Raw genomic sequence first — 14,982 nt, 5'->3', positions numbered from 1 at the left:
AGGACAGCTGCATGAATTCACAGGCTGAAAGGAATGAAGCTGGGGTCATTGAACCTCCTCCTACCCTTGAAAAAGGCCCAGAGAAACAATACAGCCTTAATTCCTTTTGCGTAGTGTAGAAGGTACAGTGATTGCTGAGAAAAGTTATCATCTGGATTGTTACTTGTGAGATGGAAGTTTTACATTATGAAATGGAAACAATTTAAATTAATTATATAAAAAATGTAATAATTATTAGAAAATATAAATTAATAAATTCACACACAATATAATAAGCAATATATAATGTGTTTTATAATATGTAATAAAACACATTGATATAGAATATGAAATAATATTTGAATATCATGAATAATACATTGCTGCTGCTTTCTTATCTTATAACCTGAATATTTTGCTCTGTTGTTGAGTTTAACAGCCAAAGTCTGTAGCTAAAGTGGTGCAAATCAAAGCCATATTCAGCCTTGTTGTTGATACCATAGCAAAGCACAGAATTTGGGCATACGAATCCAAGCAGGAAAGGGGATGCCAGGCGCAGGGAAACCTTGGGAGCTTAAATCTGACAAAGCAGTTTTGCACAGGGGAGTGATGTGATGAACCAAATGCCTCCTTGCCAGAAATGCGCTGGTTATGGCTGACTGTGTGGATTTGGCCCACTATTCGTGTGCTGCTGGGAGATGGGAAAGAGGCCAAAGTAATACAAGAGCAACAAAAAGATGTAACCAGATGTTGGTTACAGTCCTCTTTGCTGCTGCTAGCAGCCTGCTCATCAGTGCCGGAGCTGAGGCGAAGGTGAGCGCTTCTTTGAGCAAGGGAAGCACTCAGAAGGCTTTTTATGTTTAGGCAGATAAATGCATGTTTTGCACTGGGTTCTGGATTTGGGCGAATAGACTCCCAGTAAAACAAAAACCAGACCTGCTTTCAGGGGTTACACTTATATGCAAAACTTTATACTTAACATCTGTGAGGATGAAGACTTTCTTGTTCCCTTGCTTCCTCCCTGCCTCACTGTGAATACCCTGGAGCATCATTATAAGACCTCACCATCTGCTCTCTGACAATAGTCTTCTCTCTTTCTATTGAAAAAAACAGAAATACCAACCACTTGGCGATTATTTGGGTTTGCTGTGGGACCTAAGAGTTTCAGCCAGCTCCTTTTGGACAAAAAGCTGATTTAATTCCCCACTGCAGTGAAAACATGGGAATAAATAGTAAAAGCAGAGAGACTAGCAAGTGAATGGATTTGGAGCAAAGTTTCAAAGGTTAGATAGAAATATGAAAAGTTGCCTAGGTTTGTGTGCCTGCATAGGCCAGCAGAAATTGTTTATTATAGTAAGCCTTGCTTGCCTCTTACAGGAACAAGCAGGATTTGTTTATTTATTTAATAAACTGAGTCAAGAATATGTCATCAACTAATAAATAACTTTAAACATTACCATGTTTGAACTAGGAGACAGCTGGCACAAAGAAACAAGTATATAGCCATTGGGATTTAACTTACAAAAGATTTCCATATGTAATTATGCTCGTCGAGTGTGAGAGGAAAGACGATTGCCCTTTAAAGGGGATAATGCCTTGATATTTTCTTCGTGCCCTTTTACTGTAAAGCTAATAGCATACACAAACTGAAGCGACCCTGTATGTCACAGGCAATAATGGATATTCCAGGTGTTCCAGTCCCTCCACATGCAAATACTTCCAGCTATCCCGCTGGTCAGTCTAAACACGTACTATTTACAGGATCGGGCTCGTAGGTTAGCAGATACACAGAATTTCTTTCTGTGCTTAATGCCATCTGGGTATGCAGAATAGGCTACTCCATTTCCTTTTGCCCCGACCCCTCTTTTTTTTACCTTGTATTTAAAATTATTTAATTTGAAGACTACTAATTTTGTCTGACAGATCGAACTCAGCATCCACATAAGCAAAAGGTGAGTCAGGTTCTTTCTCATGCTGATGTTGAGTCCAGAAATGTCTTTGAAAGTAATAGTTTTACTGGCAACATAAGACAGTTCTGACAAATATGAGGCATAAAGTAGGTGCTAATCATGTCATGGCTGACTTTTACATGTAATATACGCTTAGCAGAAAATTTCATGCATCAAGATTTCTGGTGCAACATGCGTGGCTACAAAGCTGTAGTAATTCAAGCAGCACTTACGAGTCTGGCATAGCATTCCTGCCCATCCTCCAGAGCACTCGCAGATGTTTGGACCTATACATTCTCCACCGTTCAGACATTTCTGCAGGCAAACAGCTGAACAGATTGACATGAAAGTGAGAAGATGTACACGATATATCTGGATGTTCAAGATCTGAAAGAGTGACCTGCTAGGTTTTATTCCATATGGCTAATTTCTAAATACGTGAATCTGTTATATTCATCAGATAATCAGTGTTCGGGATTCTTTGATATTTGCTTCTTAAGAAATTTATCTTTGATCACTGACTACTGGTAGCTTTGCTATTTCTAATGCTCGGCTCACTATCAGCTAAGAATACTCTCCATATAGAATCAGGAAATCATAGAATCATTTAGGTTGGAAAAGACCTTTAAGATCATCAAGTTAACTGTTAATGTAACACTGCCAAGTCAACCACTAAATATATGATATATTCATATAATAGGATATATTCATAACTGTTATATGCATATTATGTGTAACATATTATTATAAATAAATCGATTCTTATAGTAAACTTTGATACGTTTACTGCATATATTATTTCTTCAGACATCCTGAAAGATTGAACACTTGTTTTGGTGTATATGTGTGAGAGACACAGACTTCCTTCAGAATTTCTGAATACATTATTAATATTACAATTTCAAGGCACTGGTTCCAAAATCATATTTATTATCAGGACCGAAGGGTAAAAAGCCAATATTTTAATGTGGTTTACATACAGTATGTCATCTTGATTATAAATTTATTTAGTTTATCTGTCAACATCATGGTAATGAATAGCCATGTAAGGAAAAATATTTCTTGAGAATATTTTAGGGTGAGAGGCCTTTTTTAATTACATTTTTATGTAACTGTAGTCAGATCTGGTAGAGTTACAGAGTAAGAACACATCATTCTCCAAATTATACAGCAAAATGTATCTGGTGACCTTGAGAGTATATCAGCTTGGAAGGCTTTATAGCGGGCTTTAAATAGGTTTGTATTTTGAAATAGATGGCAATTTTCTGTAAGATACAACAAAATATGTGAAGCTGTTAAAAAGTAAATCAATGATTCAAGTTTAAAAATCTAAAACTGAATTTCCTTAACAAGATGTATAACAGAGAGCTGCACGAAGCAGAACCAGGGTTCCCCTACACAGCTTTTGTCCTTTGCAAGCATCACATGTTTATAGCATTTTGTATTTCCTGTACTTAAAACTGTCTTTCTTCAAACCGCTGAAGCAGCAGAACAGATTCTATCCACTACACTGTTTTTTAATATTAAAAGAAGATTACAATTGGTGTTGATTGGCCTAAGTAATAATGATCTCTTTGATGAGCAGTAGAGGTGCTTACGTTTGTTACAGTGCTTTCCCCTCCAACCAGATGGGCAGTCGCAGACATTTGGGCGTACGCATTTCCCTCCGTTCATGCACATGGGATCACAGACACCTGCAGATACATATCAAAGGAAGAATATGGTAGCTGGGAAATGAGGGAAGACTGTGCTAGAGGCTTATTCGCTTCTCTTCAGAAGGTTCGATCGCTTGTAATTAAAAACCAGAAAAGTAATTTGGATTTGTGAATCTGAAACACAGAGGCTTGATAGCTCCCATAAATCCTTCTGGAAAACACTGCGCCTCGTGTAGAAGCTCTTTCGGGGAAGCTCCAGTAAGAGCTGCCTCATCAGAAGATCAAGAGAGGCATTAATTACAATCATTCTCAGAAAAACAAGTAAGAAATTTTCTGTGGCAGCTGTGGACAGACCGCATCCTTGTTGGAGCTTCCACTTCCTGATTGGAAAACGTGTTCTCAGATGCTCATTTGGATAAGACAAGGCTTGATGAGGACGGATTGGTTTGACACAATTTTGAGAGTGTTTTTGCGTCCAGCCAAGCTTAAAGACTAAGTAGATTTATTCCTCCATCTCCTTTTTGTACCATTATTTGTTAAAGTACTTACCTTTTTACTTTATTCGTTCATATAAATAAGATGTGAAAGCTTAGTTGTTCTTTCAACCACAGGAAAACAGATGATTTTTATTTGTTAGATTTCATTAGAAATCTAATTGCTATTTTTTGTGTCTCAGTTTAAGGTTCATATTTATCAAAACTGTTGTTTTACAACAACAAACAGTAAAATCTCACTGTTCTGGCAAGTCACACATCAGCATTTCCAACCTGCTTTGATATAGGTAGATTCCCAAATTCCTCATCTCCTGGTTTAGCTTGCCTGTAAGTGCAGGAAGGACCCATGAGAGGCGGTGTAGTTTAGAAACGTGGTAGTGCTCGTATGATGGGAGTGGGAGTGATTTGCCTTTTGCACAGAAGAAGGCATTTGACAACTGGATGGAAGACAACGAAGCCATGTTACACAGCCAGTGGTTGGACTGGAGTACCAGAGTCAAGAACGGGTTTGTGTCGAATGGTTCCTGCCATGTTTAAAGCTTTACTGGCGCAATGGGACTTCCCGGTGACTCGTTATGGACAGCGGTAACCAGCGCCAGTCCCCCCTGCTGGCAGAGCCAGGTGGCTGTTGAACACCCGGCTCTTCCTCAGCAGGGAGCAGGCTACACGCCTCTGCAGGCACCGAGGGGGCCGACAGCTAAAACATAGCATTACGGTGCCTTTATTAGCCTTAAGGTTGTGATGTCTCTTGGCACATCGGCAGAACAGAACTTGAATACTAATGCTGTAGCAATTCTGATTTTCAAGTCATCACTGCATACAGGGCTCTGAAACTACCACAACACCCCCTCAGACCTTTACTGCAGAAGGTGTAATCCTGCAAAGAATCTCAAAAGAGGAATGATTATTAAAAAATAGAATGCAAAACCACAGCAACTGTTATGTGATGGGAGAATAACCACCTGTTCCTCTCTTAGGCATAATCAGGCATTTTTACATAGGTAGATTTAGATTCCCTAATTATTCCCCTGAGGTATTGAAATACTGATTTTGTGGTTTTTTTGTGTCCTGGTCTATTCCGTCAGTGCAGATGCTGCTGCACTAGCGGCTTTTAGCGCTACATTGCTGCTCTTGGTTGGCTGCTACATCTGCATTTTGTTCTGTGACAAGCCTCCTGGATCCCTCAGCATATTGACCTGCCCTCAGGCAGGTCAGACTTACCCGTGCTTATAAGGGCTGCTTGGATCCAAGCCCTTAAACTGTCATCCTCGTTTTCCTTCTTTCTCTGCCTCTCCTGATCCATGCTATAATCTTGGCCTCTGCTTACTAAGGCTAACAGGGATCTATAGTTCTTGCTGAACTGTCAGAAAGTGCTGCAACCACTAGCTAAAACCTAGATGAGTTCAAAGTGTCATGGCAACCATAACTCTGAAATAATTTAATCTTTTATTTTCCCTCTTGCTTTTTCTCTCCCTTTTGATCTCACATCTCCAATAAATGACTTCTGACCTACAATCTTATGTTGTGTTGTATTTGACTTCCCGTTTCAATTATAAAACAGCTCAGATGTTCAGAATTTAGAAGAGATGACCATAAACCATAAAATTCGGTTCTAGGTTTCGAATGACCTTATGCGTTGTGATATTCATGGACCATAGTGTCCCAAATGCTAACCTGCTGTCCCAAAATCAATTGATCATATAAAACTTGGACAATGTCTCCCCCCTACCCCTTAAAGAGCAAAGCCGAGAAAAAGTATCTAGAAACATAGTAACACTTGCTCAAATGGGCATTCCTCCTTTTATTTTTTGTCCCTCACATTTTCTGTGTATTTTAAACCTTATAAAAGCAATTACATTTTAAGATATCCCTGGTTGCTTTGCACTGATAGCAGATTTTTAAAATTGCAGAACAGATTCTTCGTTCAATTACAGGGAGCCAAACCAGTGTGCTTTTTCATTAACTTCTAGTTTTCAGTTTGTGTATAACTGAACTTGTTCCAGCTCAATTTGCATTGTAATTCAGCTACACTTTAAGCAACATGTGAGGTCCAGTCTAGGTATGAGTAAGACGCAACAGTTCAAACTGACTGTCAACTTGGGAACTATTTCTCTCTTTGTTCAGCTGCCTTACAAATGGACAAGTAACTACGAAAATACAGCATGAACTTCCTGTACATTATTTATTTGCTTATGGCATCTCTCATTTTGGTGATAAATGCAAAGGAGTTTAATTCGAAGTGAACTAAAGGAAGTACCAAACCTGTTCTGAACTGAAGGGGCCCTTCCGCCTGCCTGCCCTCGGGGGCAGATGCTTTCTCTTATTGCTAGGGAATTCACAAACACCTTTATGTAAATGAATGCAGTGTTATCTCTCCCCTTTTCCTGTCTGACATCTCCACTTGTTCTCCCTTCCTTTGACTTAAATACAATCCCATCTCAATACCCATCAAGCAGACTTCAACATTTGTTGATGTTAACTAGTTTGGATCCTTTCTAGTCCCACTCCTTGGCCTCTGTGGAGGAGCTCCAATTTCAAAATAGCAAACAAAAATGTTACAGCCTCTCACAGGAAAACTAAATAAATTATCAGACACTAGGAGAGCAAATCGAGTTATTGTAATCCTCCCAGGCACTGGCATGACTTTGAAAAGACTCACGTTGCTCTTTTTTCCCTTCTGCTGGTTTTGGCTGGGGTAGAGTTAACTTTCTCCATAGTAGCTAGTACGGGGCTGTGCTTTGGATCTGTGCTGGGAACAGCGCTGATAACCCAGGGACGTTTCAGTTCCTGCTGTGCAGGGCTTGCACTGAGCCAAGGCCTCTCCTGCCCCTCGCCCCACCCCACCAGCGAGGGGCTGGGGGGGCACAAGGAGCCGGGAGGGGACACGGCTGTGACAGTGACCCCAGCTGACCCCAGGGTTGTGCCCACACTGTATGGCATCATGGTGAGCAGAAGGAGGGAGGGGGGATGTTTGGAGTGATGGTGTTTGCCTTCCCCAGTCACTGTCATGTGTGATGGAGCCCTGATGTCCTGGGGATAGCTGAACACCTGCCTGCCTGTGGGAAGCAGTGAATGATTTCCTTGTTTTGCTTTGCTTCCATGCATGGCTTTTGCTTTACCTATTAAACTGTCTTTATAACCCACCAGTTTTCTCACTTTTACTCTTCTGATTCTCTCCCCCGTCTCACCAGGGGGGAGTGACTGAGCGTCTGCGTGGGGCTGAGTTGCTGGCTGGGGTTAAACCACAACACCCGTCCCCTTAAAAAAGGCCTGGCAGCTTGATCCAAAGACAACAGTGGTTCGATAGGTTTTCCATCTGCCTTTGGGACTCGCCCTAATGACACAGATATAACCACATTCCTGTCTTCCCTTTGTTGCACTTTGGTAGGTTATATCACTGGCAGTAGGGAGAGTCCGGTACTGTCAACACAAATTTGGGTACAAATTTGTTGGCAATCAGTAAGTGTCAGTAAAGCCTTAATCCCCTTCCCCTGGCTGTCAGCGTCGTCATTTCCATGCTCTTCACTAAGGACAGAAGCACAGAATTTCATATGCAATGGAGTTATTCAGTTCTATAATGTGCCACAATTCTGTAAGGTCATTGTTAGCTAGAAAGGACTTCCATGATCTTATGTTTTCTAAAACTGGTAAGTTAGATAAGGTAAGCCTATGTTGAAGGTGATAATGTACGTTAAAGAATAAGCATGATTATGTGTTGTATTTCAGGTGAGGGGTGATTTTGATAAGGTAGCAAGCAGCTGCAGGTGTTAGGATAAAGCATAGATGTTGCACAGAACATCATACAAAATGTACACGATACTTCTGTGCACTGAAAGACATTCACAAGTCACTAAGTTTTCTGCTTTATGCAGCAGCTATTTCTCTTTGATGGCTTTAATGCATTTTGACCTCACAATCACTTCAAATCTCCTGTGACCCTTTTCATAGCTTATCCCCTCTAGGCTGACTTGACCCAGTGAAGTGCTTCTTGCAACTCTTTTTATCAGCCTCCATGGTGCTCCACAGTTCAACCCTAACATCTTTAAGGTAGTCAGACCTCCTGCTTCGTCAGGCAAAGGGAATAATTTTCCTGCAAATACATATTTCCAGAGATCACTAAAACTCTAAGAAAAAACCCAACCAACACCTTAAATGTTGTGTGTAAAGTCAAGTAGGTCCTCCTGGTGCAAGTAGCACCAGCGAATGGACACCTGCAATTCCGGTGTCTTCTTTTGCCTGCCCTTCTTGCCATTGTTTACAGTAACAGCTCCCCTAAAACATACACAGTATTTAGGAAAATATCCCTGTTACACAATGCCAAAATGGCCTGGGGCCAAAGATAAACACTGGGCATGCTTTGCTGGACTACACATACTAGAAGAAACTGAGAGTAATCACTTGTTCTAACAGTTGCAATATTAGCCAGCAGTATTTGCTGATTAGTGATTAAAAGAAGACAGACATTTCCCTCAGACTCTCACTGCTTCTGTGGATTAGTAGACAAAAACTTTTCAAGTTGAACCTAAGCCACCTTTTGATACAAGTACCCCATCACACTTTTTCTTGCTAGAAGTAGATAATAATAAGTAGTGAAAAGCTTGTAATTTTGTTGAAATAAGACAGGCTTCATCACCACCCTCATAAAGTCAAAACAGAAGGAATATTAAATCAGGCTCCTAAAATCTTGGCAGGAAGGGATCCTCTGCAATATTTCAGGAATACACCTTGCTGCAGATGAGCATCCAAGTCCTTTCCTGACAATGAGCCTGCACAGACTATTTCTTTCTAAATCAAAAATTACCTGTCATCACGTATCCTGAGCCATGCTGCTGATGAGGAGACGGTGCGTCACGCTGCAGCGCTGGTTAGGAGATGTAGTTTTCCAGACAACTTTTCTTTCTTTTTTTTTTTTTTTTTTTTTTTATATGCCCTGTAGAAGCTGAGAAAATTGACCTGCTTCTGGATGCATTCTGCCTTTGGATGGAAGAGAGAAAATAGCCTCAGGCAGTAACATCTGTGTGGGCCAGCTAAGGTAATGCATCAGGCTATAGTTTACTGACAAAGAACACAGAAATACAGCCAAAAGAACACCTACTGGTAGATACATACTTCAATGTATCCTTTAAGTCACCATCCCCGTGCTGTCATTTATATGTGATTCACAGGCGCTGCTTTTATTTCTGGCTGGCGTTGGTTTTGCACTGACTTCTCTGTGGATCTAGTGCATATTTCGACTTGCTCTCTCTATTGCTCTTTTGAGGAGCAGGAAGCTTGATCAGTTGCCGTTTTGGCTTTTGTATGTGTACATGTTGTTTTAACGATCTTTTTCTCCTTTCTGCTTAGTGGTTGCCCTGATTTGGTGTGACATTCTCAAAAACAAAGAGCTGTAGCTGGGGAGCTACGACACAAAGTAAGGACACAGAGCATGGAACAGATTTAAAAATAACACCAACTGCTCTCGTCAGGAAAATACAGATGACAGAACTCAAGCTGAGAACAAAAATGAAACCAATAGATGTGAAAGCAGTGGGTATTGTGTTAAAACCAGCACTTCTAGTCCTTTTCCAATGTTTATAGGTAATATACATCACGTATTGATAAAACACGAAACCCAGGAGAGGCTCTGTGCCAGGAATGGCACCATCATGAGACTGTTGTCCCAAAAAGCGGTGTGCAAAACGCCAAACCACACAGAGCGGAGGTATTTTATTTTATTAAGACTGCAGCCTGAAAATGTAGGGATATTGCTGTTCCTTTTCAGAGGACAAGAACTGGAAGGTCAGGTTAGCAGTTTCACAAAACAGCACGGCTCAATTGATCGACTCGATTCAATTCTCAGAGAGAAGGTTCCCCATCTCTCTGGATGCATTATGCATCCCAGCAGCACTGCTCGAGTGAAACATTCTCCTGCCTGCAGTAAGGAAACAATTGGTGGGATGCTTCTAGGCTCCAAATAAACATTTGATCTTGTTGAATGATCTTTAATCCTTTGAAAAAATGAATCACGAAATGGGTGTCTTCTGGCCAAAAAGGACACCGTTGTTCGGATTCTACTGCCCTGGCACTAGCAGAAACTAGTAGAGGTAAAAAATGTCATTCTCCCCTTTAGAGGGTATAACTGATGCTCAACAGATCATTAGCGAGATGGATGTACCAATATATCTGCTGCTGTGAAGGTCCCAAATGCACAAAGCTCTGAAAAACATGTTATGGATTCGGGACGCTGGCAATTTCTAGTCCCCTTTTTTCTACTTCCAAGGGCAGTAAGGAACTAGTTTTGCCCATGCTGAGTTTTAGGCATGTATGTTGTTCCACAGCTTGTTTTTCTCTGAAATTCCTCATCTCTGTTGATTTGGACGTGTAAATAAAGAAATAACTTTCTCTCCAAGCTCTATCAGAGTAACCTCAGATGTGCAATCCACTGAATGTCGGTAATTATAGCCACAGATTAAATTTTAAGAAGAAGGAATATTTGTCATGTAATAAAATTGTTTGCAATTTTTGTGCAAGGCTCTTCTAAAATTTGGATCCTTATCCATATCAAGCTACCAATCATTTTGAGGTTTGCTCATCCCTATTTCTTGCTTCATGTATCTCTGACAGAGATGCAAAGCACTTCTTCAATAAATTACCTTTCTGAGTAGTAAAAATAATCTGGTAGAAACCTCTGAGGGATACAGTGCGGGAGAACAAATTACTAAAAGACACAGAGGGAGTTGTAAATGTAATTGTGATGGGTGTGGTGACAGTTTGCATTTATAATATATTCACTTTACCACATGGCTCTAGCAATATCAGTTAGTTTGCGTGATGTAGCACACATTTCAGATGAAAAAACAGTCTGAAAAATTGTAGACCATATAGACAGCAGTGCAATGCCAGTGCTTTGCCTAACTGTCTGGGGTTTTTTATGATGCGTACTCTGCTACAGCTATGGGGCCTTTTGGAGTTATTAAAGCAGGAAATAAATATAATTTAGGTATTAGTTCAGGAAAAAAATGGGAAAACTAATGAATATTGGGCAGCAAAACTACTGAGATGCTAGACTAAACTCTGAGTGTGTGTGCGTAATGTACTGCGTTCCTGTTTGCTCTGTCATGTCACTCCCACCAGACAGTAACACTTTCCATCAGTTAAAGAGGATCCTGATCTCTCCGTCTGTACCTCCAAAAGATTCCCTGGCAGTATGTGGTGGGCAAGACTCTGAAACCTCAGGAAGCTGTGGAAACCAGTGAGGGATTGTCACTCCAATACCAAGAGGGGACTCTCCACCCTCCTTGGACTGAATGTTCTCTCTCTGGGCCTCCTGATCGTCATTTTGCCTATTGTCTCTTGCCAGGTGAAACTCTTTCAAGAGATACAATGGTATGGTGTTGGGATAGCTGCAAAATATTTCAGCGTCTGTCAGAATGAAAGCCACTATAAACAAAACAAGCATGGGCAGGTGCACATGATTATATTGGAGGAATGTTCTGCTTGGATCTGTCACATTTTGAGATCATTAGCAAAACCTTTCTCTTATTTACTGATTGGATTCAGTCTGCAACACTATTAATTTAAAGAGACTATAGCTATACTTTATTCTCACCTTTGCAACTGTTGGTCTATAATTAATGTGGGGAATTGTAAAGTATACTCTCAGCACAGCTTATATTCCCATCTTGTTAGGATCTTGGGTATGGTAACATTTTCTCTTCATTGAAGAATGCTCTGTGTTTTATTAGGTCAGTGAACCATTGCAGCGCGTGTAGAAATTGTTCTGTTGAGCGGCTTTCTTGTCATGCCTGAATAAGAAGTGAAAGAGGATTCTCATATACATTGTTTTCCTCTGTTGATTGTTTCTGAAGCTTCTGCGCTTGCAGTATGACCTGTCATTTAGGCACGTTTTCATTGTGCTGAGCGGGCTAAGCTGTTGCTTATGCTTGATGCAATTTGGTTTATTTTTATCTGTACAAAGGAAAAGGGAGATTCAGAGAGAGTGACTGAATAGGACCGCAGTGGCGTGGTGGGAGATGCTGTCTCAAGCCACAAAGAAGACCCACTGCAGGCCACTGTGGTCCAGCTGATAACCCCGCTGAAAAGCAAGGACCTCAGATGGGAGCCTGGTCAGCGGGCTCAGAAGAGGACTGCTGTCTGCGTTGGCATGGCAGTAATCTGTTAGTAATCCTGCTGCTATCTGTCTTAGAAAGTAAGCTAAGGCTTACTGGAGAATCGATGCTGGGGAGGATTGTCTTGCCAGTGTCGTTTGTGGATAAACAGACAACATTAATCTCCTGAATTGTCCATCCTCTGGGCTTTTCCAGTGGTAGAACCCATGCCCCTTTTTCAAGAGACATTTTAAAAATATTTAAATTAAAAATAGAGCACAAAAAATATTGTTTCTTAAATAAATTAGTGGACAAAAGCACTTAGCCTTGCACAGAAGCCCACTGCAAAGAAAAATGCCATAATTCAGGAATCCCTGCTCCTTTACTTTAAGTATGCTTTTACGTACAGCAGCAGATCTGACACATTTCTTTAGTGCCTTTATGATACAAGTAAAGAAATACTGGCTCAAACCCTAGATTTTCTACTCTAGGAAAATTCACACTGTAGTTTGTGAACGTTTCGCTTATGGAATGAATAAAAATTTAATAAGGCTTTTGGGCTTATTTAGGATATACATTCAGTTCTTACCCAGATATATTCTTGTTCTCTTCTTGCAAGCTAAATTTTGTGTGTGCTCAAAAAACCCTATTAAAACAAATGCATCAGCTACCTTTATATGAACCAAATGTAGCTTTTAAGAAAGGTCAGCTAATGGTTTTGTCACAAATCTTTACTAAGAGTGAGCAGAGAGGGGCACCGCTCTGAGAGCAGACCACAAACCCAGTTGTACCTTGGGTCACATTTTGGCTCTCTCCCTTTCTCCTGGAAGTCGGAGCTCTCTCCGTTCCCCCAGGCAAGATGCATGGATCATGTTGCGTTCAGCTGAATGGGAAAGACAGTAGCAGCCCTGACTTTTTTTCCTTTGTATTCTGTTGTTTTTCCTGCCCAAGGAAGGAAGATGACATCTAATATGAACCTATTCTCTTACATGGGCTGGAAATCAAGTAAAAACTGAAACCAGTGCTTCCTTTTCCTGTGTCTCCAGACTGTGCACCAACCAGTCAACAAGCCAACCTACCAATCTTTCTACTCCTGTTGCAAAACTAATGCTTTTAGCAGTAAGTTACAAGTCCCTCTGGTATGAGCAGCTGTTTATTTCCAGACACTCACTGCCTGAGGATATTGACCATCCAGAATTCTCAGACAGATAGTTGTTGCTTGTGAGCACATCCTTGACATATGAAAAGCAAGTCTAACGCAAATGATTGCTCCATCCATTTAGATGAGATTTGTGGATTATTCCCTGCGCAGTTGTGTGGGAGGGTTTGCTGGACCTCTGGTTTGCGGACTGCCTGATTTTAGGTGGCTTGAGTCAATCTGCCTACTTGGTGAAGATATTCCAGAGAATATATCACCCGTTGTCAAGATGATAACTTGGTGGAAGTCTAATTTGTTGAGCAGTAAAACTTCCTGCTTATGCAGCTGGCAAGGCAGTAATCTAAAGAAACATTACATGGGAAGGCTGGAATATGGGAAATCGGTGACTTTCACAACATGACATTGCTTAGCAAAAAAGCTGCCTTTGAAGCCCAGTGTTCACATTTCCAATTAGTTTGCCTCTAGCACTCATGCAAGTAAAGTCTTCATGGTACTGGGAAGCAAAAAGAGAGGCGGGGGGGAAAGGAGCAAGCAGAGCTGGAAGAATGAATGTCAGTTATATTGTGCACTGTGTATTGGCTATAAATCCTGCCTGCAGGAATTACTGAAATGGAGAAATAGTTATCTACTAACTGAGAGATCCAATCTGCAAAGTCCCAATGTCAGTGCGATGATTTATGTGATACAAAGTTGGCAGGATTTGGCCTGACATGATAAAATAGATGCATGCAGAAACACGGTCTTTCTATTTTAAACTGTATGTAAACTCAAGCTAGCTGGTTGCGAGACGAGTGGCGAGAAGGTACGCTGCCATAAGAGAGGCCGAGGTCAGGCTGCAGATGTGCTTGGTATTCTGGAGAAGGGAGGAGGTGGATGTTCAGCACTGTTCTCCTGTGACCTTTGCTTGCTGATGAGCTCCAGAGGGAGCTGTGGCTTGCCTTTTTGCTCAGAGATGAACTCACTAGAAGCAGATAGCAATGGAGAAGGGATAAATGTGTGGTCCCATGAGTTCCTCTTTTTCTCCCCTTCTCTTCACTCCAACCCTTCACAAGAAAACTCAGCTTTTTTAGCTTTCTGTTTTGAAGAGTTGTTTCTAAAACAGTCCTATGAAAATACAGCTAGTAAATAAATGGTATCTAATATAATTTCTATTTTTATAATTTTTATAGAGATATAGTAGAAATCAGTATGAACACGGCTTTAAAGCCTCGTGAACAGGAGCGGTATCCCAGGATTGTTACAGCTGTGCATTTTTTCAAAAGGCAATTTAAACCCACACATGAACAGCTTTTCTCTAGTATTAACACTGAGTATATTCGTTTGATGCAAAGTCGATCCAGAAATATGTTTTATTTTGAGGTACTGCCAGCATTTGCTTCTTTCCACTCAGCAAGACTGATTATACTGAAAACAATGCATAGTGAGGGAAGATACAAGGTTGTACAATTGCTGAGGCATAACCATACATTTCACTGTCAGCTCTGACACCCGCTCGTCCTGGGTGTGGGTGCCTGGTTTGCATAATCACAAGGCAGTTATTTATCAGCAAACACACCAGGCAAAGACTTATATTTCAGCTGGCAGCCAATCAGACCTCGTTGGCTTACACATTTTTTTAAGATTATGTTTATTTACATACATAACAAACACAAACTTTCA

At 40.8% G+C, this 14,982-nt stretch overlaps 1 protein-coding gene across 1 annotated transcript in view; it reads right to left on the bottom strand.

Annotated features, from left to right (window-relative positions):
- Window positions 1-14,982, bottom strand: part of LOC142057218 (von Willebrand factor D and EGF domain-containing protein-like) — a 196,826-nt gene that overhangs the window by 19,178 nt on the left and 162,666 nt on the right. The window contains exons 26-27 of the mRNA XM_075092829.1: window positions 3,527-3,622; window positions 2,162-2,257 (exon numbers count right to left, since the gene is read on the bottom strand). Of these exons, the coding sequence (XP_074948930.1) occupies window positions 2,162-2,257; window positions 3,527-3,622 (192 nt within the window). The remainder of the gene's footprint in view (window positions 1-2,161; window positions 2,258-3,526; window positions 3,623-14,982) is intronic.

Source organism: Phalacrocorax aristotelis, chromosome 5 (genome assembly GCF_949628215.1).
Source record: "Phalacrocorax aristotelis chromosome 5, bGulAri2.1, whole genome shotgun sequence".
NCBI classification, from domain to species: domain Eukaryota; kingdom Metazoa; phylum Chordata; class Aves; order Suliformes; family Phalacrocoracidae; genus Phalacrocorax; species Phalacrocorax aristotelis.
This window is presented reverse-complemented; position numbering and strand designations above follow the sequence as displayed.